The sequence below is a fragment of the Anolis carolinensis genome, unplaced genomic scaffold (genome assembly GCF_035594765.1).
Source record: "Anolis carolinensis isolate JA03-04 unplaced genomic scaffold, rAnoCar3.1.pri scaffold_10, whole genome shotgun sequence".
NCBI lineage: Eukaryota > Metazoa > Chordata > Lepidosauria > Squamata > Dactyloidae > Anolis > Anolis carolinensis.
The window spans coordinates 1,381,289-1,403,104 of NW_026943821.1; the positions used below are offsets into that span (position 1 = coordinate 1,381,289).

A 21,816-nucleotide genomic window follows, 5' to 3' on the forward strand; every position below is an offset into this window, starting at 1 on the left:
GTGGAAGATCTTGCACTACTACAGACAGGACAATCCAAGTGGAGTCAAACCGCTTTCATTCCACAGAGTAGACGGAAGATGCACCCAGACCTATATTCATCCAACCGTCTTGGAGGAAGGAGCACGGCGGAGGCCAAAGTGGTGGACACTGGAGGTTTTTATTCCATCCGAGAATATATAATGGGTTTGTCTTTCTCTCCGGGCAACAAGGGACCTGGATGGGTCCAAAGGATGGTCAAGACGTTTGGGAGGTGATCCTGGAAGATGGAGCATTTCGTCTTCTTTTCCGTCTTCTTAGGGTCTCGGGAGGAAAGTCCATGGGGTCCAGGTGGATTCCAGGTGGGATGCAGGTCAGACACCTGGGCTGATTTCACCTGGAAAGACAACAATCTCCAATTTAATTCTTATTTTTGGAAAAACTATTTTGCAGTTACTGTATGTATGGCAATCCTAAAGTAAACCTATTTCCACCACTCTGCACAGACAAATTCACTCCCATGGGGTGCTCCAAATTCCGGAGTTCAGCCAAACAGAGACTATTCACCTTCTCCCAGGCCATCACTGGAAACGATGGGCCATGCAATTCAAGCCCTTGCACACATCTGGCTGGATACTGGGCCCATAACCTTTGTCAGGGGTTGTGCTTGTACGTTAAGAGGTTTATAAATACACATTCACTCCCATGTGGTGCTCCAAATTCTGGAGTTCAGCCAAACACAGGATATTCAGCTTCTCACCGGCCACCAATGAAGATTATGGGTTATTCAATCCAAGCCCTTGTGCAGTGGCAATGCACCTGGTTAGATACTGGGCCCATAACCCTTGTCATAAGATGTGCTTGTATATGTAGTGACTTAGAGTTTCCAAATTACGACCTCCCTGAACTGCTGCAAGCTGGATATCAAGTGTCCCAGAAGGAAGCAAAAATACAGACAAGACATTTCCCAGAAAAACGTGCTTCTCCCCGTCTATTAACAGAGTCTAACTGCCAGCATCTGACCTTATCTTACTATATAGACCTTATCTATATAGTAAACTCACAGATTCAGGTTTTCATTCTAAATGTCCAGAGACTTTCATCTTCACCATTGCAATATATACAAATATACAATCAGAATACACAGATCCACTTTCCTTGTACTTGAAAACAACCAGAGTAATCAGAGAGTCACATACAACATAGGTAAATACTCACATTGAGTCACACAGGAGAGAGAAAGATGGATTCTTTCCACCTCCTTCTATAGCCACCTGCTGATAGGTCATTAATAAGGGGAACTGGTTGATGTAACCCCTTTGCAATGACAATGGCTGACACAACCGTTTGGAATTATTACCGGCTGATGCAACTCTTTTGCGATGACAGTGGCTGACACAACCCCTTTGCAATGATTACTAGGTGATGCAACCCTTTTGCAGTCACATTGGCTGATGCAACCCCTTTGCAATACATCTTACCTCACACAATGACTCAGCCATTACCACACCCCTTAGGTATTGCATCATGACATTTACAGTCATTAATTATCCAGGTGCTATCAATATACCACATGTTCATCAAACAGTATTTTCTTCTATGATCAGAAATGCTGTTCCATTTCTATCTCACAACCCAATGGGTTCTGATACATGCAACAAGTCTTTCAGGTCCAGTACTTACTGGGGTGCAGGTACAGGTCCAAGGTTATGAATGCTTAGTCTCTGCTGGCTCCCAGGTCTAAAAAGACAGATTGTAGTGTGATCAATGGGGCCAAACCTGTTCCCCTCCCTCCCATCCCATCCTCCCCTCCATCACTTCAGTCAGGATCTGTTACTATGGCAACAGCGAATCCACTTTTATTGTGTCCTGATCCTTAAGGTTCTCCCCTACATTGGGTCCCTTGCAACCCATAGTACACTTGTCCCCATGCCCTTGATTTTATATCATATGCCTTTGTCCGGATAATTTGTGTTGCTTCTGACTTGGTGTCCATATTTTCTATTATTTTTGTCTTCATGCCCATTTTCTGTTACTTCTTTCTTCTGTCTTCATGCCCATAGTTTATATTAATATACTTTAATTATATTCCACTCTTTCTCCCTGGGAGGACTCAGGGCAGATTACAGAACACATATACAGCCAACATTCAATGCTGTTATACAATCAACAAGGACAGACAATACATAAAGAGAGGTAAAGGCTTTGTTGTGACTCAGCCTCTGTGTGACTCTGATGAGGATTCTGGGATGCAGTTTCAAGATGATGGGATTCAGATTCAGGATGCGTTTCAAGATGACTCTGATGGGAATTATGGGATTCAGGTGCAGAGTGTTCCTGCTGTGGGAGATGAGGAGCAGGGAGGCTTCCCCACGGGAAGAAATGATGTTGTTACTGATGATGGTTTTCAGGTGCAAGAAGCAGAAAGGGAGAGCAGCTCCCAGCCTCAGCCTGATAACACTAACGAGCCCTGTGGCCTTGAAAGTGATGAAGCTGTTTCTCTAGATCGGGTTAGTCGTTTGGAATTTCGGGGGTTGCACAGAAGTCTCAGAATAGCAAATAAGAGGGAGGTCGAATGGCAAAGAAATGCCTTCATGTCATGCCATTAAAACAGTCTGCTGAGAAGGAAATCTTTGTCAAAGCAATTTCCTCTCTTGAATCAAGAACCAAGTCTGCTTCCCTGCATTTTCTTGTAGCCTGGATGTATTCTCGTTTCTGGGACTTTGGCTTTGTTTTAAGGACCTTGTTTCATGCCTAATGTTTCCATGGATTTGTTCTTACAGCCTTGTTTTTGTAATTATCTTTTGGAACTGATTCTTTTACCTTTTATGAACTATCTTTTCCCTATTTTCTAATAATCTACAAAAGACAACGTTCTGTGTGCAGCCTGGTGTCTTTAGCAAGGTGACGAAAACCTGAGATGCGACAGGCTTTTCCAATCTTTTCCATTTCTGGTACATGGAGGCTGCGCTCGTCTCCAGCCATGTGCGGGTGCTGTTTTAATAATACTGGATTTTATTTATTTTTTAACTTTGCAAGAGCTATGTCATATAGTATTTAAAGTTATATTTTGAGGGCGCATTTCGCCATTGATTTATGTAGCATTTTAATAGTTTATATCGTATTTTAATTGTGTATTTCACCAATAATAATCGTATTGTATTTATATTGTATTTCATAATCTTGTTTTTATGTATTTATTTGTTTGTCCTGTATGTGAAAGGCCTATGGTCTAAGCATTAAATAAGCGATTTCTCTATTACTTTTGCCTTTACATCTTGTATTAAATCTGCCTTCATGTCCATATTTAATATTAAAGTTGTCCTCATGTACATCATTTATATTACTTCTGTTTTTGCGCTCATGCTTTATATTACTTTTTTCTTCATGTTAATAAGTTATACTACTTTTGCCATCCTGTCTTGCACTCCTTCTGTCTTCATGCCTACGTGTTATATTACTTTTGTCTTAATGATCACAGTTTGTATTCCTATTATCTTTATGTATTACTAACTGTGCCCGGCCACGCGTTGCTGTGGCAAAGTCTGGTGGTATGGGAAATAAAGTATTGAGGAATTGGTGGTAGTTAAGGTCAAGGGTAAAGGTTTTCCCGGGACATTAAGTCCATTATAAATGGGTTATATAGCTGTGTGGAAGGGCCTTGAGTCTACACTGCCATATAATCCAGTTCAAATCAGATAATCTGTATTTTATAGGAAGTGTGGAAGAGGCCTAAGTGAGGCCTAACTCTGCTGGTCCCCTGGACTGCGTGGGTTGCTAGGAGACCAAGTGGGCGGAGCTTAGCCTTCTAACTGGCAGCAATTGGATAAAAACGATTATTCCTCTCCCTCTAATTAGGACTTTATTTTTCTTTTCTTTTTGTTGTGTGAATGTAGAGGCATGGATGAGGGGTTGTGCTGCCAAGTTTAGTGTTTCTGGGATGTGTAGTTTTCTTGTTTTGTCCTAGGTCGAAATTTCATTACCCTTTTATATATAGAGATATTACTTTAGCTTTCATGTTTTGTATTACTTTTGTCTTCATGCCCATATTGTACGTTGCTTTTGCCATCTCTCGCATTGCTTCTGTCTTCATGACTTCTATTAATTCTGTCTTATTGTCTTGTATTACTTCTGTCTTCATATCTCATATTGCTTCTGTCTTCGTGCCGCTTGATCCGCCTTCTCTTGAATTTATGTCTAAATTTGCAAAAGCAGGATTTTGGGATCTCCGACATTCCATCCCTCATTTCTCCCTGGCAATCCCAGTATCCCAAAGGAAAGTCTAGTTTTCCCAAAGAGAAATGTCCACACTCCTATTGTTTCCAACTGGCTTGGTACTTACTTGGATGCTGAATGAGGGCTTCTACCTTCTGCCGAACCCAAGCTATTCCCAAGGAAAGAAAGAAAGGAATTAAGAGATGAGTCCACCTTAACCATATCCCAATGAAATGTCTAGCTTTCTCTAAGGGCAATGTCCACGCTCCTATTGCTACCATCTCGTTTGGTACTTACTTGGATGTTGAATGAGGGCTTCTATCTTCTCCAGAACCCCAGCTAGTCCTAAGGAAAGAAAGAAGGGAATTTAGAGATAAGTCCGCCTTAACCATACCTGAAAGAAAACTTAATTTAACCAAACTAAAAGTAGGTTTTTTGTGTGTGTTTCATATAGATACCAGCGGAAGTATCTATACCAGGGGTCCTCAAACTTTTGAAGCAGAGGGCCGGTCCACTATCCTTCAGACTGTTGAGGGGCCGAATTATCATTTGAAAAAAATATATATAAACAAATTCCTATGCATACTGCACATGTCTTATTTGTAGTGCAACAACAACAACAAAAGAACAATACAATATTTAAAAATGAAAACAATTTTAACCAACATCAACCTATCAGGATTTCAATGGAAAGTGTGGGCCTGCTACTGGCCAATGAGATAGTCAAGTTAATTAGGACTGTTGTTGTTGTTGTTGTTGTTGTTGTTGTTGTTGTTGTGTGCCTTCAAGTCATTTCAGACTTTGGCCGAGCCTAAGTCTAAAATTAATTATTTATTTACTGCATTTATTTACTACACTTATATCCCACCCTTCTCACCCAGAAGGGGACTCAGAGCAGCTGTGTGTACATACAATATATTATATTATTAGCACAGCACAATATTAGCATTATATATTACTATATTGAACTATACCACTATACTATTATATAATACTAGCTGTGCCCGGCCACGCGTTGCTGTGGCGTTGTCTGGTGGTGTTGGTGAGAAATTGTTGAGGTAGTGGTGGTATTGAATGTCTGTTGTATGGTTGTCTTTATGTTTAGTATGCACACTGAAGTGGATTATATGGCAGTGTGGAGTCAAGATAATCCAGTTAAAAGCAGATAATATAAGATTTTAAATGGGTTATATAGCTGTGTGGAAGGGCCTTGAGTCTACACTGCCATATAATCAAGTTAAAATCTGATAATCTGTGGAAGAGGCCTAAGTGAGGCCTAACTGTGACTGTCCCCTGGGCTGAGTAGGTTGCTAGGAGACCAAGTGGGTAGAGCTTAGCCTTCAAACTGGCAGCAATTGGATAAAAACTATTATTCCTCTCCCTGTAATTAGGACTTTATTTTTCTTTTCTTTTTGTTGTATCAACCTAGAGCCATGAATGATGGGTTGTGTTGTCAAATTTCGAGGTTGGGGGGCCTGTAGTTTTGTTGTTTTGTCCGCTGCCCTGATGCCATCACTCTTTTATATATATATATAGATGGAATACATAACATTTAATATTATTATATGGTATTATTATTAGTATTATATTGTATAACATAACATTATTATCAATATTATATGTATATACAATATATTATATTATTAAAACTGAGGGCGGGGGCCAGGTAAATGACCTTGGAGGGCCGCATCCGGCCCCCGGGCCTTAGTTAGGGGACCCCTGATCTAGACATTGCCCAACATTGCCTGGGTTTGCATTTTGTAATGGTGTTTATTAGTAAACTAATGGTTAATGTTTTGATTGTAGGGGTGGTTCTCTCATCAGACTGAAAAACAAAGCAGTACTTTCTCTGTCCCTCAGGGATGGAGCACATTTCGCCGATTTAGCTCTTCGTGGAAACCCTCTACTGACCTCTTGTGGTAACAGTGACCTCTAACAGATATATAGATAGAGAGCATTATACACACACTTTGTAATTGTAATACCAATGATGATGATTTCCTAAAATGCTAGAATAATATGTATATGTTGACCCATTATGTGATAACTTGTCTCTTTTTTGTCATTGAAAGCATACACATTCTAATTTTGAACCATGAATTTTAAATGTACATTTATTTGTATGTATTATTTGAATGTGTTTTAATCTTCATTCCTTGCCTTTATGTGTTGAGTGTTGCTTTGTGTCTCAGCCCAGAGATAAAAGAGGGATAGAAATTATTATTATTATTATTATTATTATTATTATTATTATTACTATTTAAATGATCTTATATGTGTATTTTAACTATGGTCTACCCTGCATCCAGCCACATTGTATGACACAAAAAACAAGATAGATATGCTGGATTTCGTATCACAAAATCACAAGCCAAACACTAGGACTGTGTGATGTATTTTCAGATAATGCGCGCAATAATGTTATTATTATTATTATTATTATTATTATTATTATTATTTAAATGATCTTATATGTGTATTTTAACTATGGTCTAGCCTGCATCCAGCCATATTGTATGACACAACAAACAAGATAGATATGCTGGATTTCGTATCACAAAATCACAAGTTGAACACTTCCCAAGTGTCTAGGACTATGTGATTTATTATTATTATTATTATTATTATTATTATTATTATTATATTATTTTATTATGACACAGCAAACAAGACAGATATGCTGGATTTCATATCACAAAATCACAAGTCGAACACTAGGACTGTGTGATGTATTTTCAGATAATGCGCGTAACAAGGTTATTATTATCATTATTATTATTGCTATTACTATTTTAATGGTCTTATATGTGTATTTTAACTATGGTGTACGCTGCATCCAGCCACAAGGATTCACAGTTAACAGACATTAACAACAACAACAACAACAACAACAACAACAACAACAACAACGTTTTTAAGGCCAAGTAAGCGGGTCTGGTGTGGTGTAGTGCATTTTAAATCAATTTAATGTTTTTGAAGGTTTTAGTTATACATTTTAAAATAACACCTTTAATGTTTATGGTTTTTGGACTTAAAATTATATATTGTGTTGTTTTTCCATTACTCGCCGCTTTGTATGCCTTCTAAAAAGAAAAAAAGCATAATAATAATAATAATAATAATAATAATAATAAGAAGAAGAAGAAGAATGAAAGGAAACTGAGGCCAGGGCTATGAAACATTTCGAAGGAGGGCGTATCTATCTCACCTTTTCCATAACATTGTACTAATCCATGTGTATCCTGTTAGGATAACAATTTACTTTTACGTCTTGAGTTCCTCCCCCAAAAGATGATGGATCCATTGGAAATAAAGAACAAGAGATTAAATTAATATTACCTTTCTGATTGTTTCATGGTGTGGTACGTGATCACGCCTACAACTAAGATGGACCCGATCAGGCAGCCGACGATGATGCCCGCCATGGTGCCCACAGTGATGACTCTTCGCTGTGGTACTTTCGGACCTGGAGTAGTAGTGACCACTGGGAACACAAGGAAACACCATTCAGATTGCCATAGGACAATGGGACATGTTACCCACCCTATATCTTTACCTAAGAGCTCTGCTTCCACCAACTGGAATGCTTTGCTGCCATAAGCCTCGGAAACGTAGGGGATTTTTTTTAAAAAAAAGACTGTAACTCCCATCATCCCCTTTCTGGATGCAGGACACAGAAGTCTGCAATCTAGAAGGAATTACTCTGGTTGGTTGAACTTCACTTAGACCTTTTTTTTTTTTTTTTTTTTTACAAAATACAATATATATATATATTAGGGCTGTGTGATCGAAGAAAAACATGTTTCAAAACCACTGGCAATTACTTTTCAGAATTCTTGGAGAACGGGATGGGAGGAGGGCAGATGTGGTCCCGATCTTCAAGAAGGGAAGGAAGGATGACACAAACAGTTACCAATGTCTGGTTAGCCCAACATCAATACCAGGAAAGATTCTGGAAAAGATCATTAAGGACATGGTCTGCAAACACTTTGAAAAGAATGTGGTCATTATGCTGTCACACCCAGGCACCTTTTAGAGCTTTAAGATGTGCTTCTTTCTTTGCCCGGGTGAACTGCGGGGGCCTTACTTTGAAACTCAGGAATCCCAGTAACCAAAGTTACTTCAAGTTGAACAATCAAACAAGATTTTTTTCCTCAAAGTCCTTGGCAGACTTGGCACAAATTGTTGAGGTTACAAATACAAGTAGTCAACTTTTAAACCTCGCAGACGATCCTTTCTTGCTTTTCCCTTTAGCTGCTGGGCTAACTTCCTCCAAAGGCGAAGAGATCCTGAGATGCTCTCTACCTTAGCCCTGAGCTGCTATATTTAGAAAGAGCAGATCTTTCCCTATCTAAGCTCAAAGCTAGCTTGGAGACGAAGTAGTTGGAGCTTCTTCCAATGGCAGAGAAATCCTGAGATATTCTCTGCCCCAGTGCTGAGTTACTATTTTTAGAAAGGGCAGGTCTTTCCCTATCCAAACTCAGTACCAGTTTTAAAGGCAGAGGTTAGTACTTACGATGACTTGACTGAGTTGGCCTGGCTTGATCACACAAGCACATCTGAGTTCTTTTCTCTTCTGTTTAGAAGGCAAAAGGCTTCCCAAATTGGAGCCTTTTTCCTCAGGAAAAGGGGTGGTCTCCAGAACAAAAAGATACTTTGCAAGCCTACAGCAGCAAAGACTTTGCTGAGCTGACTACAAACTTTGCTAATGGTTAACTATCAGGGTGCTGCAGAATCTGCAACAGCCCTGGAAGAAATGCAAAAAGGTGCTATTTCCTACAACTATGAAAAAAATGATTGATGATTGGCCAGAACTCACAAAATGTAGTTCAACAGGGACAAATGCTAGATACTTCACTTTGGCAGAAAAAATGGAAGGCAAAGATACAGAACGGGGGACAATGCCTGGCTCGACAGCTGGACATGCGAAAAAGATCTTGGAGAGTGACTAAAAAGATTAAAGGCTGGCACAACTAATGAAATCAGAAGAAATACCCAGTATGGAGAAATGGCTCAACAAAGTAATGAACGTGATGAATATGGACTTACTAACACAAAAACAAACACAGGATAGAGCATCAAACCATAAAACGGATTGGAAACCTATGAAAGAATACTTACAAAAAGAGAAAAATAATCTATATATATAAAAGGGTAATGAAATTTCGGCCTAGGACAAAACAACAAAAACTACACATCCCAGAAACATTAAACTTGGCAGCACAGCCCCTCATCCATGCCTCTACGTTCATACAACAAAAAGAAAATAAAAATAAAATCCTAATTAGAGGGAGAGGAATCATTGTTTTTATCCAATTGCTGCCAGTTAGAAGGCTAAGCTCCACCCACTGGGTCTCCTAGCAACCCACTCAGCCCAGGGGACAGGCAGAGTTAGGCCTCACTTAGGCCTCTTCCCCATTGCCTATAAAATACAGATTATCAGATTTTAACTGGTTTATATGGCAGTGTAGACTCAAGGCCCTTCCACACAGCTATATAACCCATTTAGAATCTTATATTATCTGCTTTGAACTGGATTATCTTGACTCCACACTGTCATATAATCCACTTCAGTGTGCAGTCGGACACAACTGGAATTAATGTCAGGAAAATAATATAAAGGTAGTTAAATATGTGTAACTAGAAAACCAAAAGAAATGAAGATGGAAAAAAAGGACAATATCCAGAGCTCTGGAAGTAATAAGGACATTATAGGAACTGTATACATGCAAATTTTGGGCTTTTTTTTTGTATGTGTGTTTGGTGTTGATGCTGTCGGGTTTTTTTCTTTCTTTTGATTTTTTTCTTTATTGCTATTTTTTCTTTTCTTTTCCTGTTCAATATTGTTACTCACTCTGTGTGTCAAGGTCACATATTTCCTCCCAGTTTCCCATCTTCTTGATACCCACCTTTCCTCCCCCATTACCCTGGTAGATTGGGGTCAAGATGTCGTGTATGTATTTTATTACATTGAGAAAAGACAATCTTTACTGTAATAAGAAATGTTTAAGTTGCTTATAAACTTCAAAATAAAAATATTGGGGGAAAAATAAAAAGATCAAAGGTCTGGAGAACAAGCCCTATGAGGAGCTGCCCTGGAATGTGGTGGAGGCTCCTTCTTTGGAGGCTGTAAAGAAGTGTGTTTTTATTTTAGTTTACAGATGTCATGTTTAATTGAGTTTTAAAAGTCATGTTTAACTGTGTTTTAAAAGAGTCAGTATTTCAGTTACTCTGCTCTCATGAGTGGTTGCCATAGAAACGTGGGCGGAGCCAACTGTCATTTGGCAGAAGAGAGTTTGAAAAGAAACTCAGTCAGTCTGTGGTCAGAGAACCATAGGGAAGATTGATTTTAGAGTCTGTGTTCTGTTGAGACACAGGGAAGGCTGATTCTCACTCAGTTGGAGAATCAGGGAGACTCAAATGTTTAATTTTTGAGTCAAGTTTTAAAATAAGTTTGGTGGCTTATTTTAAGGTAGTCTGTTTCCAGATAAGGAACAGATAGTCTGTGACTGAAGTTCACAGGATGACTGCAGGTTAAAGCAGTGGAGAAAGAAGTGACATTTTAGGAAGTTTGAATCGCCTCATTCTGTTATTGCAACTGTTAATCTAAGTGCCTCAAACAAGAAGAGAAGTTATTGTAACCATTAAGCTTGTGCCTGAATAAACTTGTTATTGTTCCTTCAACATCCAAGCCTCTGTCACATATATTCTAAACTAAGTTACGCTACCATCTAAAGTGAAGAAGAAGAAAGAAAAAAAAGTAAAAGGTCTCCTCCCTGAGTCTTTGGTGGTTGCGCATTGCTGAAATAGGAGGCACCTCCTTGCCAATTGGTGGTTGCCATGTTACAAATTGGTGGCAGCGGTGGGATCTAAAAGGTTTTTCCCCCTGCCTGAAAGAGCCTCAGCCGGTCATAGATCTTTACAGAGGCCTTTAAGCAGAGGCTGGATGACCATCTGTCGGGGAGCTTTGAATGTGATTTTCCTGCTTCGTGGCAGAATGGGGTTGGACTGGAGGGCCCATGAGATCTCTTCCCACTCTATCTATATATATAAAAGGGTAATGAAATTTCAGCCTAGAACAAAACAAGAAAACTTCACATCCCAGAAACACCAAACTTAGCAGCACAACCCCTCATCCATGCCTCTACGTTCATACAACAAAAAGCTCCAGCTACTCCAGAAAACAGACAGGCTTTGAGACTGCAAGGCTATTCACTGCTATTCCACCTGGCCAACAAAGGATTCCCATAAGCCACAGCAACGCGTGGCCGGGCAAAGCTAGTGATTCTATAATGTTATGATTCTATGGAACTCATTACAAAACTAGGGGGCTATTCTATTGCCGTTAGTGAAAATTTCGTTACTATAATGAGTGTAACAAAACCTCGTTCCTTTTCCGTTCTAGAAATTGCGCAAGTGGGGAAACTTCAGGGGCTCCTTCGTTTTTACAGCTATTTGGGTGAAACTTTCTACAATGTTACATCTACTGATTTTAGGGAATTTCTTTAAGTTTTGAGAAAAAAAATATTTATAAAGCCACAACAGCTATTTCCCTGAATGTCTTTAACCAAAAGAAGTTCAGTTTAGGGATGTCTTCCCTGCCCAGCCCAGGGATCTTCTTACTAGAAGTCTCCGTCCTTCCTCCTCTTTGCAGATTCAACCCTTCACTGGAACTCTGGCCCCATCTCTCTCTCTCTCCCGATTGGTCCTTCTGATGCTGAGCAGAATTCTGGGAAATGTAGTTCAGGGCAGGGCCTTTTGCATTCTCTGCCACAGGGCCCCTCGCCTTCCCAGACTACATTTCCCAGAATCCTGTGCTTTCTCAGCCTCTTTCCCACTGAACTCTGCTTTCTCCTTTCTGCTTTCCTCTCCTCGTGGCGAAAGGCCATTCATTTAAAAAGGAAAGGCAGCCTTTTTGGCTTTGCTTTGCTTCCTTGCACTGAAAATGAAACTGACTTTGGGAGGCTCTTGAGGTTTAAAAATTCCAAATGAAAACATATTGGGTAAGTTTCGATTCTTAAGTCTTTGGCACAGGCCATGTCTCGGTGTCGGATATCACCTTGTAAGTTTGAATTTAACCAATTTAAGTAAAATAAATGTAATAGTAGCAACAATAATAGAGAAAAATAATAAATGTACCATATATTTTCGAGTATACACTGACCCAAATATAAGCCAACCAGGACCCTCACCCGAGTATGAGCCAGGGGAGGCTTTTTCGGTCTTGAGGGAAGGGCTGAAAAACTAGGCTTATACTCGAGTATAAACAGTATACAGTAGAGTCTCACTTATCCAACATAAACGGGCCGGCAGAATGTTGGATAAGCGAATATGTTGGATAATAAGGAGAGATTAAGGAGAAGCCTATTAAAGATCAAACTAGGTTATGATTTTACAAATTAAGCACCAAAACATCATGTTAAACAACAAATTTGGTAGAAAAAGTAGTTCGATACGCAGTAATGCTATGTTGTAATGACTGTATTTACGAATTTAGCACCAAAATATCACGATGTATTGAAATCATTGACTACAAAAATTCGTTGGATAATCCAGAACGTTGGATAAGTGAGTGTTGGATAAGTGAGACTCTACTGTATATGCTGTTGTCGTATTGTTTTATATGTTGATCGGGCTTGGTCCCCATGTGAACCGCTCCAAGTCCCCTTGTATGATTTTATTGTTGTGTTTTATCATGTGTTTTATAATGACTGTGATTTTATTTTATGCCTTTTAATTTTATTTGTGTGTTTTTTGTATTTGATACCATTGTATGCTTGTTTTATATCTTTGAGCTGCCCCGAGTCCCTCTGGGGAGATGGTGGTGGGGTATAAAAATAAAATTATTATTATTATAATTTGGTAAGATTTATGGGGACTAACAGCAATTTTGCACAGTCCTACTACTGTACATGTGAAGAAATCTATATATATAAAAGAGTGATGGCATCACGGCGACCCACAAAACAACAAAACTACAGGCCCCCCAACCTCGAAATTTGACAACACAACCCATCATCCACGCCTCTATGTTGATACAACAAAAAGAAAAGAAAAATAAAGTCCTAATTAGAGAGAGAGGAATAATTGCTTTTATCCAATTGCTGCCAGTTAGAAGGCTAAGCCCCTCCAACTTGGTCTCCTAGCAACCCAATAAAAAATAATAAAAAACACTAAAAAAAATAATACAATAAAATACTATAATAACAGAAAATAACTAAAAATAATACAAGAAAATAATAAAATATAATAAATAAAAATATAACTTACAATAATGTCAAATAAAAATTACACAACAATTTTTAACCAATACCACCACCACTTTGCCACAGCAACGCGTGGCCGGGCACAGCTAGTAATAATATAAAAAAAGAGGAAAAAGCGCTTCCATTTGGCCATGTAGACGCCCCCAAACCACCAAACCTTCTTGCTGGATCCACAGGAATATTGATCCAGTCTCAGTCTCACTGGTGGTGTTCCTGATGAACTTGTAGACTGCCATGTCCTCCATTTCCAGCCTGGTGATGAGCAGGCCACAGTTGTTCCTAAAGAACTGCCTCCCATTATAGGCAGCTCCCCTCAGGACCTTCTCGATGGGCTTGAACATGTTCAAGATGATCCAAAGGTCTTCGTCATTTTTACTCCTGAGCCACAGGCAGGAGGTCACGTCCCGCGTTGTATTCTCTGGGTAGATTGTAACCGAGGCTCTGACCGTTGGGGTCTTCGGGTAGGGTGTCAGGCTGATGTTCACGGTTTTGGGATCTTGCGAGTGAGCCACAAAGAAGCACGAAATCAAGATCTGGGCTGGTTGGAGAAGCCAACGTTCTGTATTATCTTTCTAGCATATATTTATTTATTACGGTCGATGACCAGCAACATAAAATGGACAAGCATCAGAATAGCATAGAAACATATGCAATTAGATATTAAGAAACACAGTGAAGAACAAGGTTAAAACACAGTATTGAATGTGGTAGTTAAAATGAGATAAAACATTTATATGCTAAAATCATCATCATCATCATCATCATTTAATTAATTCTTAATCGTCCTCCATCCACGATGCTCTAGGCCAGGGGTCCCCAAACTAAGGCCCGGGGGCCGGATGCGGCCCTCCAAGGTCATTTACCTGGCCCCCGCCCTCCATTTTATAATATAATATTTTTATATCAGTTTTAATAATATAATATATTATATATACATATAATATTGATAAAATATTATAATGTTATACAATATAATACTAATAATAATACCATTTAATAATATTAAATTATATCTATAGTTATAAAAGGCTTTTGGCATCACGGCAACTCACAAAACAACAAAACCCAACATCCCCCAAACTCTAAAATTGGCAACACAATACATCATCCCTGCCTCCAGTAAGATACCACACAATCACACAAAAAACACAATCACAACACCAAAAAAGGCCAAAACCCACAACAGGCAATGTGCCATGCTTTCTATATTTTGTAATCTATATATATAAAAGAGTGATGGCATCACGGCGACACACAAAACAACAAAACTACAGGCCCCCCAACCTCGAAATTTGACAACATAACCCATCATCCACGCCTCTAGGTTGATACAACAAAAAGAAAAGAAAAATAAAGTCCTAATTAGAGGGAGAGGAATAATTGCTTTTATCCAATTGCTGCCAGTTAGAAGGCTAAGCTCCTCCAACTTGGTCTCCTAGCAACCCAAATAATAATAATAATAATAAAAAACACTAAAAAATTAATACAATAAAATACTATAATAACAGAAAATAACTAAAAATAATACAAGAAAATAATAAAATATAATAAATAAAAATATAACTTACAATAAAATTAATTTAAAAATGCAAATAACATCAAATAAAAATTACACAACAATTTTTAACCAATACCACCACCACTTTGCCACAGCAACGCGTGGCCAGGCACAACTAGTGTTATATATTACACTAGCTGTGCCCTGCCACGCGTTGCTGTGGCCTATTGGAATGGCACTGAATAGCCTCGCTGTTCACTTTTCCTGGTTTTTGGGGTTTTGCAGGTCCTGGTTCGGTTCTGGAGTTTCGGTTTCATGGTAGGAACCTAGTGACAAGGCCGTTGGGTTCTGTTGTGAAGTTTCATGGTTCTGGGGCATTTAGTTTTGTTGTTTATTTCTAGGCCCAAATTTCATTACCCTTTTATATATATAGATATAATATCACAGTATAGTGGTATAGTTCAATGTATAGTAATATATAATGCTAATATTGTGCTATGCTAATAATATAATATATTGTATATACATACAGCTGCTCTGAGTCCCCTTTGGGGTGAGAAGGGTGGGATATAAATGTAGTAAATAAATAAAGGAATAATTTTAGACTCAGGCTCACCCAAAGTCTGAAATGACTTGAAGGCACACAACAACATCAACAACAACAATAGCAACAACAACAACAACAATCCTAATTAACTTGACTATCTCATTGGCCAGAAGCAGGTCCACACTTTCCATTGAAATCCTGATAGATTTATGTTGGTTAAAATAGTTTTCATTTTTAAATATTGTATTTTTCTTTCATTGTTGTTGTTGTTTTGTACTACAAATAAGACATGTGCAGTGTGCATAGGAATTTGTTCGTTTTTTTTTTTTCAAATGATAATTCGGCCCCTCCACAGTCTGAAGGATGGTGGACCGGCCCTCGAATTAAAAAGTTTGAGGACCCCTGCCTTTAGGGATAAACATCAGTTTTAACCAAAAGTTTAGTTTATATATCCAGATCCGAGACTCGACAGAGATCTGACCCGTCTCTAGTAGCAAGATTACATTAGGCACACAGCTTGGGAGACTAAGGACGCTTCTTAAAAATTTTGTCTGAACAGCTTCTAAAGCCTTGACACTTTTGAATGCACACATTTGTGCTCCATATAACATTTGTGGCAAGATCTTAGCATTAAAAACTTGAATTGCTGAAGGCACATGCTGGCCGCCTTTACCATAAAAAAATATGACATAAGTGAGTTGTGACTTCGCTGGACATTTGCTATAGTATGGGACACTTGGGCTTTCTAGGAATCTTTCTAGCATAGTCATATCCCATTATCCACACACACAAACCAATTGTATCCCAAGTTGTAAACAGGGTAGAACACGTACCCATATTTCATCATATAATTCAGGGGTCCTCAAACTTTTTAAGTGGAGGGCCAGTTCATGGTCCCTCAGACTCTTGAGGGGCCGAATTATCATTTGAAAAAAAAAATACGAACAAATTCCTATGCACACTGCACATGTCTTATTTGTAGTGCAAAAAATCCCCAACAACAATATTTTTTTTATTTACTACATTTAGACCCCACCCTCTCTCACCTCGAAGGGGAGTCAGAGCGCCTTACAAGTTGTATGTACGTATAATAATATATATTATTAGCATATCACAATACAGTAGAGTCTCACTTATCCAACATAAACGGGCCAGCAGAAAGTTGGATAAGCGAATATGTTGGATAATAAGGAGGCATTAAGGAAAAGCCTATTAAACATCAAATTAGGTTATGATATTACAAATTAAGCACCAAAACATCATGTTATACAACAAATTTGACAGAAAAAGTAGTTCAATATGCAGTAATGCTATGTAGTAATTACTGTATTTACATATCTATATATATTTGTGTGTTCATTTCCCCCCTGTAATATTTGCAAGCCCTATATATAGGTAGGTAAGAATATATTCATATCTATCCAGACATTTATATAGATATTTGCAAAGACTTGCAAACATATGAGGGTAAATTCATATACAAAAATAATGTATATGTATGGCTACAGATACACAGGTACATGGATCTATATGTATAAAGGATTTGCAAAGACCTGCAAACATATGAGGGTAAATTCATATATAAAAATAATGTATATGTATGGCTACAGATACACAGGTACATGGATCTATATGTATAAAGGATTTGCAAAGACCTGCAAACATATGTGGGGAAATTCATATATAAAAATAATGTATATGTATGGCTACAGATACACAGGTACATGGATCTATATGTATAAAGGATTTGCAAAGACCTGCAAACATATGTGGGGAAATTCATATATAAAAATAATGTATATGTATGGCTACAGATACACAGGTACATGGATCTATATGTATAAAGGATTTGCAAAGACCTGCAAACATATGTGGGGAAATTCATATATAAAAATAATGTATATGTATGGCTACAGATACACAGGTACATGGATCTATATGTATAAAGGATTTGCAAAGACCTGCAAACATATGTGGGGAAATTCATATATAAAATAATGTATATGTATGGCTACAGATACACAGGTACATGGATCTATATGTATAAAGGATTTGCAAAGACCTGCAAACATATGTGGGGAAATTCATATATAAAAATAATGTATATGTATGGCTACAGATACACAGGTACATGGATCTATATGTATAAAGGATTTGCAAAGACCTGCAAACATATGAGGGGAAAATTCATATATGAAATTAATGTCTATAGATAAGATACACATATAAATGTACATAGAGATGGCAAAAGGTGTTAGTGCCTATATATCTGTAGGAGAGTTTAAGAAATATTTCAGGAGAAAATATTTTCATAAGATTAATGGGTATATATATATATATATATTCTTCTTCTAGACTTGCAAGGGTGTCTTTCTCTTCTCAAAACATTCCCTTGATTAAGAGCGTGGGAGGCTTTGCAAAAGAAAACACACTGATAAGGGAGGAGAAGAGAGAAATAGATCACAGCCTGCAGGTTCTGTTGCCGGCCTTGACCTTGACGCGATTATAAGCTGGGGGAGGCTTTTTCAGCTCATGAATAAGGACTGAAAAACTTGGCTTATCTTCGAGTATAAATGGTATATTTGTATCACACACCCCATTGAACCCCAATCTCTCACCGGCTAGGAAGAGGCTCAGCCAAGATGTCCCGCAGCCGCTGCTCAGTGCCCACATGATGTCAGTAACAATTTGAGTGATGGGTCAAGCCTTGGGCATGCTGGGTCTTCTGTGCCCGGCTTGATGCTCACGGGGACCCCGTCTTGGGTCAGCCCAGCCCACCTCAACCCCGCCGGCCTAGGACCCCACACTGATGGATGTCCACCCGTCACGAGCCTTTCTAGGAAGACATCACAAAGCAAAGGGCTCGGCCATTGTGAGGCGGAAGATTCCTCCAAGGTGGGCATTCTCTCCCTCAGGACAGGGCGGCGGCCGAGGCGGGGGGGGGGGTCCTGGGTGCCCCCAGTGTCCCTGGCTCCAGGATTGGGCCCAAAGTTCATAAGAGCTCTCCAGGGAAGGAAGAGAGAGAAGGGACAGAAGAGGAAAAGAGGAGAGGGAGGGAAGGAGTAGGAGAAGGAAAGATGAAAGGAAAGAAGGAAGGAAGGAGAAAAGTAAGGGAGGGAGGGAAGGAAAGAGGGAGGGAAAAGGAAGGAAGGAAGGAAGGAAGGAAGGAAGGAAGGAGAAAGATAGAGAAGGATAGGAGAAAGGAGAGAAAGGGGGAAGGAAGAAGGCAGGGAAAGAGATATGTAAGGAACCGAAAGAAGGAAGGAAAGAGAGAAGTCAGGGAGAAAGGGAAGGAATGAGGAAGGGAAAAGGATGGAAGGATGGAGGAACTGAAAGGAAAAGGAAGGAAGGTGAGAGAGGGAAGGAAAAAGGAAGGAAAAGAGGGATGAAAGGAAGGAAGAACTGGAAGAAGGAAGGAAGGAGAAAAGTAGGGGAGAGAGGGAAGGAAAGAGGAAGGAAGGAAGGAAGGAAGGAAGGAGAAAGAAGAGAAAGGGGGAAGGAGGTAAGAAAGGAAAGAAATAGGGGAACAAAAAAGGCAGGGAAAGAGATATGTAAGGAAGGAAGAACCAAAAGAAGGAAGGAAGGAAGGAAGGAAGGAAGGAAGGAAGGAAGGAAGGAAGGAAGGAAGGAAGGAAGGAAGGAAGGAGAAAGAAGAGAAAGGGGGAAGGAGGTAAGAAAGGAAAGAAATAGGGGAACAAAAAAGGCAGGGAAAGAGATATGTAAGGAAGGAAGAACCAAAAGAAGGAAGGAAGGAAGGAAGGAAGGAAGGAAGGAAGGAAGGAAGGAAGGAAGGAAGGAAGGAAGGAAGGAAGGAAGGAAGGAGAAAGAAGAGAAAGGGGGAAGGAGGTAAGAAAGGAAAGAAATAGGGGAACAAAAAAGGCAGGGAAAGAGATATGTAAGGAAGGAAGAACCAAAAGAAGGAAGGAAGGAAGGAAGGAAGGACGGAAGGAAGGAAGGAAGGAAGGAAGGAAGGAAGGAGAAAGAAGAGAAAGGGGGAAGGAGGTAAGAAAGGAAAGAAATAGGGGAACAAAGAAGGCAGGGAAAGAGATATGTAAGGAAGGAAGAACCAAAAGAAGGAAGGAAAGAGAGAAGTCAGGGAGAGAGGGAAGGGAAGAGGAAGGGGAAAGGATGGATGGGAGGAAGGAAGGAGGAAGAGAGATGGAAGGAAGGAGGAACTGAAAGAAGGAAGGAAAGAGAGAAGTCAGGGAGAGAGGGAAGGTAGTTAGCCATTGTGGACCTTAGTCTACAGACTGGTGTCTTCAAATTTACTAACTCTCATTCATTCACCTTCCATTTATACTCACACATAATAAATTCGTATTTTGGTCACAGAAGGAAGGAGGAACTGAAAGAAGGAAGAATGGAGAGAAAAAGAGGAAGGAAGGAGACAGATAAGGAGCAAAGAGGGAAAAGGAAGGAGCAAAGGAAAGAGGGAGAACCTGAGTTAGCTCCACTAATAAAGGAGAAAAGTGGTTTGGAGACGGTGCCCTTAGATCTCCAGCCCTGACCAAGTCTGGTGGGAATTTTTCCATATTTTTAAGGAAAGGCTGGGCCCACATCCAAGCTAGAAGAAACGCCAGCGGACAGACCTGAGAGAAGAACAACATACTTGATATATTTTCCTTGGACCGGAGCCGGAATGTGGGCGGAATTGGCTGCTGGACCCTTTGTTTTTGCTCAGCATTGCAGTAGATATAGAGGCTGGCCTTGAGCTCTCCATGGTGCTGACCATTTTCCCCAAACACTTTCAGTTCTTTGCAGAACTTTGTGCAAATGTCATGATGCCATGGCACTGAGCCAGGGCAGTTCAAGTGGCGTCAAACAGCATAACTCTTCGAGAAAAAAACATAATTTCGCAATAGGTATAGTTTAAATAACAAAACTGTATAATTGTAATATATAGCTTTATTTAATAAACCAAAAACTATTTAACTTACCTGCTTCGTGACTTCTTTGTCTATCCGTCAGTCAGTTTCTTTTGTCGGTCTTGATATGATTTAACTTGTGTGGGGTGCCGTGAACTAAGATAAGTGAGGAGGAGACGGAAATCTTTAACTAACCTGCCTGTTAATGACTTTTTTGTTGCTGAATTTAATTGGCTAAATCTTCAATTGAAGGCTGGTATTTTGTACACTTTATGGCCAAGCAAGCGTTACTAACTTCATCTGTCAATCTGTTTCTTTTGTTAGTTTTGAAATGTCATTCTCGGCATGCGGACGCGTGTCATCAAAAATGGCTAGGCGTGTCAGTGCTGACACGCATGTCATAGGTTTACCATCCTATGAATGAATGCACAAGTACATTAATATATATACAGTAGAGTCTCACTTATCCAACATTCTGGATTATCCAATGCATTTTTGTAGTCAATGTTTTCAATACATTGTGATATTTTGGTGGTAAATTCGTAAATACAGTAATTACTACATAGCATTACTGCGTATTGAACTACTTTTCTGTCAAATTTGTTGTATAACATGATGTTTTGGTGCTTAATTTGTAAAATCATAACCTAATTTGATGTTTAATATGCTTTTCCTTAATGCCTCCTTATTATCCAACATATTCGCTTATCCAACATTCTGCCGACCCGTTTATGTTGGATAAGTGAGTACTGTATGTATGTGTATATATATGTGTGTGTGTGTGTGTGTGTGTAAAAAAAATTGGGTATATATATATATACAGTAGAGTCTCACTTATCCAACATAAACGGGCCAGCAGAATGTTGGATAAGCGAATATGTTGGATAATAAGGAGGGATTAAGGAAAAGCCTATTAAACATCTAATTAAGTTATGATTTTACAAATTAAGCACCAAAACTTCATGTTATACAACAAATTTGACAGAAAAAGTAGTTCAATATGCAGTAATGTTATGTTGTAATTACTGTATTTACGAATTTAGCACCAAAATATCACGATGTATTGAAAACATTGACTACAAAAATGGCTTGGATAATCCAGAAGCTTGGATAAGCGAGGCTTGGATAAGTGAGACTCTACTGTGTGTGTATATATATATATATATATATATATGGAGAGAGAGAGAGAGAGAGAGAGAGTAAATACATAAAATAAGAACAGATTACATAAGATATCCTATGAATGAATGCACAAGCACATTAATATATATACAGTAGAGTCTGTACATATATATATATGTGTGTGTGTGTGTAAAAAAATTGGATATATATATATATATATCTATATATATAAAAGAGTGATGGCATCACGGCAGCGGACAAAACAACAAAAGTAAACACCCCACAACCTCGAAAATTGACAGCACAACCCCTCATCCATGCCTCTA

The 21,816-nt window shown here is 39.0% G+C and overlaps 2 protein-coding genes across 4 annotated transcripts in view; one reads left to right on the top strand and one right to left on the bottom strand.

Annotated features, from left to right (window-relative positions):
* LOC134293735 (carcinoembryonic antigen-related cell adhesion molecule 4-like) overlaps nucleotides 1–21,816 on the top strand; it is a 37,022-nt gene that overhangs the window by 5,504 nt on the left and 9,702 nt on the right. The window lies entirely within an intron of this gene.
* Nucleotides 140–18,245, bottom strand: LOC103281274 (uncharacterized). 3 transcript variants are annotated; one of them, XM_062962260.1, is made up of 7 exons: nucleotides 18,122–18,245; nucleotides 13,616–13,954; nucleotides 7,532–7,676; nucleotides 4,490–4,537; nucleotides 4,320–4,361; nucleotides 1,661–1,717; nucleotides 140–374 (listed from the first exon to the last, which is right to left on the bottom strand). In XM_062962260.1, the coding sequence occupies exons 1-7, from the start codon at nucleotides 18,174–18,176 to the stop codon at nucleotides 371–373; spliced, it is 690 nt and encodes a 229-aa protein (XP_062818330.1). In that variant the 5' UTR covers nucleotides 18,177–18,245; the 3' UTR covers nucleotides 140–370. The 3 variants fall into 3 exon arrangements, with proteins under 3 accessions (XP_062818330.1, XP_008120720.1, XP_062818331.1); XM_008122513.3 differs by having other exon boundaries at nucleotides 13,616–13,996; XM_062962261.1 differs by having other exon boundaries at nucleotides 13,616–13,991; nucleotides 18,122–18,244.

Bases quoted from the DNA above. Each gene is read 5' to 3' on its own strand.
- LOC103281274 (XM_008122513.3), bottom strand. From the start codon at position 18,176: ATGTGGGCACTGAGCAGCGGCTGCGGGACATCTTGGCTGAGCCTCTTC. The intron at 13,997-18,121 runs GTGAGAGATTGG...TTCTCCAACCAG, and splicing joins GCTGAGCCTCTTCCTAGCCG to CCCAGATCTTGATTTCGTGC. The intron at 4,538-7,531 runs GTAATATTAATT...TTCTTTCCTTAG, and splicing joins ACCATGAAACAATCAGAAAG to GACTAGCTGGGGTTCTGGAG.